Source organism: Drosophila hydei, unplaced genomic scaffold (genome assembly GCF_003285905.1).
Source record: "Drosophila hydei strain 15085-1641.00,03,60 unplaced genomic scaffold, DhydRS2 tig00008122-arrow-pilon, whole genome shotgun sequence".
Classification (NCBI taxonomy): domain Eukaryota; kingdom Metazoa; phylum Arthropoda; class Insecta; order Diptera; family Drosophilidae; genus Drosophila; species Drosophila hydei.
The window spans coordinates 4,700,011-4,703,643 of NW_022045833.1; the positions used below are offsets into that span (position 1 = coordinate 4,700,011).

The 3,633-nt window shown below is 33.3% G+C and overlaps 1 protein-coding gene across 1 annotated transcript; it reads right to left on the reverse strand.

Annotated features, from left to right (window-relative positions):
• Window positions 1-414: 414 nt before the first annotated feature.
• On the reverse strand, window positions 415-1,078 carry LOC111593961. Its single transcript, XM_030225099.1, has 3 exons — window positions 1,019-1,078; window positions 624-944; window positions 415-567 (listed from the first exon to the last, which is right to left on the reverse strand). Exons 1-3 carry the CDS (start codon window positions 1,076-1,078, stop codon window positions 415-417), a joined length of 534 nt encoding a protein of 177 aa, XP_030080959.1.
• Between the last annotated feature and the right edge of the window lie 2,555 nt (window positions 1,079-3,633).

Consider the following 3,633-nt stretch of genomic DNA (forward strand, 5'->3'; position numbering starts at 1 on the left):
TCCTGGCCAGGGCCAAAAGATTTATTGCAGGTGATTGCTGCTGCCAAGGGGTAGGTATTTCGACTGTAGTTTAGCTATTGCACACACACACATACACATACACATACAGTTATCAATAAATAATTGGAAAATGAATGCTTTGCTTATGCGAGATTTGAAAATGGCCCCAAAGACAATGGCAATGGTCTACTTAGTACCTTTACAGAGCAAACCATAGAGCTATGCGAGTTGATAGTGGAGTGGGCGTATTAAACTTGCCTGCCATGCGACCATGTGCACTGCTGAAAGCTATTTATGCGTCTGGGGAAGTCAATATGCAAGTTAATCTGGTTAATTTATTTAAAAGAAAGTAAAAGTAAATATTTTTAAGTAACGGAAGTGTTTGTGTGTCTAGCATTTACTTAGCTAGTCTACTTATAAGTCCTCCACGAACTTAAAGAAAACATTTGTTCTCAATTGCAATTTTTTTTCAATAAGCCAATCCAATTTCAATAGATAATCGCCCGTTGGTATAGCATGTGGAAGGTACTCAAATTTCAGATTCAATTTTTGGACTAATACATAACCCTGTAAACATTTTGTAAGAATAACTTTTAACGATAAACAATTACATTGCTACTCACCTCGTACGGACAAGTGTGGTTTATGTTTGAATATGTTTTGAATATCTTATAGACGATTATTGCAATGGGATTATAGGGTTTCCTTACAAACCGACAGCCATCGAGGGATGCCTTATAAAGCCATGGCTTGTAGCCATTTTCACGTTTAAATATCTGACCTTCAACCAAAACATCTTTATTAACAGGTTGTAGCAATGTCACATTAAAATTTAAATATGTCTCATTACGGCTAACAGCCTGCAACTTGCATTGAGTTATGTTAACCCACGATTTATTGATAGTTTCACAGACAAAATTTGTGAATTTAAATTGAACAGCGTCCTTTCAAAGAGAAAAAAATGAAATAATAAAATGCTTACATAGAATATACTATATAGTCTATAAATCTCACTTACATTCAGACTCAGCACTAAAAATTCTAGCAGCAGTCCAAGCAAAATCGGTCTGTTGTCCATCGCGTTTTGATCTAGTTTGATTGCATTTCACTATTACTTTTAACTTTAAATAACAATTAATATTGTATTTTTTGCTCCAATAGACTCAATAATTACTCATTATCTTCAAAGTATATTCAGAATATACTATATAAGTACTAATATAATATATAATTATCTGACATACTGGTAATATTCCATTTTTTCTCATCAATGAATATATTTTCAGCAGCTAAAAACGATTATATGAGAAGAAATACAAAGGCACAAATGCTTTTTGATTTTTATTGTATATAATAGCTCAATAAAATATATTTCTGCAATCTATAATTCGTGAGTGATTACACTGGCCGACTGTATTACGGAACCAAGCAACCAGAAAGCAGATGTTCGTTGTGCTTAAAATATTGATACAATTCTGTTTGAAAGACGTAAGGCGTAAGACATGATTAAAGTACTCAATTTAGTTAAAGTTTTTCATACTTTATTGTTTCTGCGAACTAAGCTTCTTTAATTAAAACTATTATTCTCTGAATTGTCATTCTGAAGGAATTCAAGAAAAGTAAACAAAAAAAGCAACTCTTATTTATGATGATAACAGATCCTCGATAAAGGCAAAATAAACATTCGTTGTTATCTGCGGCCTATTGTCGCACAGAAATTCCAATGTCAACAGATATTCACCTGTTGGCATCGCATTTGGTATTTTCTCGAAGCGCAAATAGAAGCCTTGTATCAAAATCGGACCCTATCGAGAATTTATATAATTTAAGATATTCAAAATAAGTTATTTATACTTAAATTGTAGGGGCACGTGTGATTGAAGTTAGAAAATTCATTGAAGAGTTATAAAATGATAATTGCAATTGGGTTGTATGGCTTCTTCAAGAAGCGACAAGCGTCAATGCTTGCGGCGAAGAGCAAAGGCTTATATCCGTTGGCCTTTTGAAATATTTGACCTCTGACACCCGCATGGTACACAGGATAGTTGAGAGTCAAATTCAAATTGAAAGTATTTTTATTGCGACTGACAGCTCGCAATCGGCACGAATGCAGATTAATCCAACTTTTATTATGATTGACGCAGACCGCATTCGTAAACTTAAATATAACTGCTTCCTAAACGATATATATTAATAGTGAATGTATGTATTCTTGCTTACTCACATTAAAACAGAGATGAAATGCCATCAATAGAAGCAGCGGTCCAATTACATAGAACTGGATGCCCATAGCGAAATATTTGAATTGATTTTCTAGCAGAATATCGGTAAAAATTGTAAATATTTTTGTTATGGCTCGATTTTCCTCGTTCACTAAAATATAATAGAACCATTAGCAACTACACAACTATCAATTCCAATCAATCTCTTCTTTATCGCTTTACTTTTAATTGGTCCAAGCCTCATTTAAATATAATTTCACAGCTCGACAGACGTGGTCACCCGATTTCAGTTACCACTAAGTCACTTCTGAAGTGAGTAGAATATATTCATATTCATTGATATTTTAAGATCTACTGCAATTGAATTATATAATTTTGCTGTTACCATATATTCATAGAATCTCCATACATTTCAACATATATTTACCCTTTGTGCAATTCCTTTACAAAGATAGGTCCCTGCAATCCACAACAGATAATTATTTAGTAAAGGAAATAGTTCCTATACTTACTATGTGAAATGTGCCATATTAGTATAATTCTTCGCGAACATAACAAGTAGTTTAGTGAATGGAACTTGATGCCCACAGCGATGTATATCAATTCATCAGTTCTGTCTATAGAAATTATTTTATTAATTTTACAATTAATTCGAATTTTACGAAAATCTTATCAATATAACTATCACCTAAGTTGAAAAACAATTTGTAAGCAGCTAACTGTTTATACTAAAATGTCATTAAATATATTATATAATAACTGTGCTATGCCAAGGCCTAAACCTATTAAACCTATTAAATTCACAGTTTCAGCGTTCGCGGATCGCCCTTAAAAAGTCAAACGCCCGCTCTTACAACTTACAGATTACATATGACATATAACATATGACATAACATATGACATTTATAACACCTTATTTGATAACTTAAAACATTTCATTGCTCTATAAGATCCTCTGTGAAACCAAAATACACATCTAGGGTTGCTCTGCGCTGATTATTGAGAATCCACAAACATTTGATCATATATTCACCCGTTGGAATCGTATGCGGCCAATAGTGCATTTGTATATGCAGATCCCTAATGTATACTTCACCCTATTTTCAATATATAGAAACTTAAAATATATACATAGAGATTTCCGCTTCGTTATACTCACGATATAGGGACAGGTATGAACCATATTGGTATTATTCTTCAGCATATTAAAGACGAATTTAACAATAGGTATTGATTGCTTCTTCTGAAATTGGCAGCCATCGAATTTGCCTTTGTAGACCCATGGCTTGTAGCCACTCGCTTTCTTGAATAACTGAGCATCAATCAAAACTTGATTGACGGCATAGTGTGCGTTCGCAACAATCGTCAGAGTAGTCTTATTCCGGTTGATAGCATACAGTCTACACTCAGA

What these genes read in the sequence shown, in the direction of transcription:
- LOC111593961 (XM_030225099.1), bottom strand. Translation starts at nt 1,078, where the DNA reads ATGGACAACAGACCGATTTTGCTTGGACTGCTGCTAGAATTTTTAGTG. An exon ending in TTTTAGTGCTGAGTCTGAAT is followed by an intron (nt 945 to 1,018) that starts GTAAGTGAGATT and finishes TCTCTTTGAAAG; the next exon opens with GACGCTGTTCAATTTAAATT. An exon ending in ACCACACTTGTCCGTACGAG is followed by an intron (nt 568 to 623) that starts GTGAGTAGCAAT and finishes AAATGTTTACAG; the next exon opens with GGTTATGTATTAGTCCAAAA.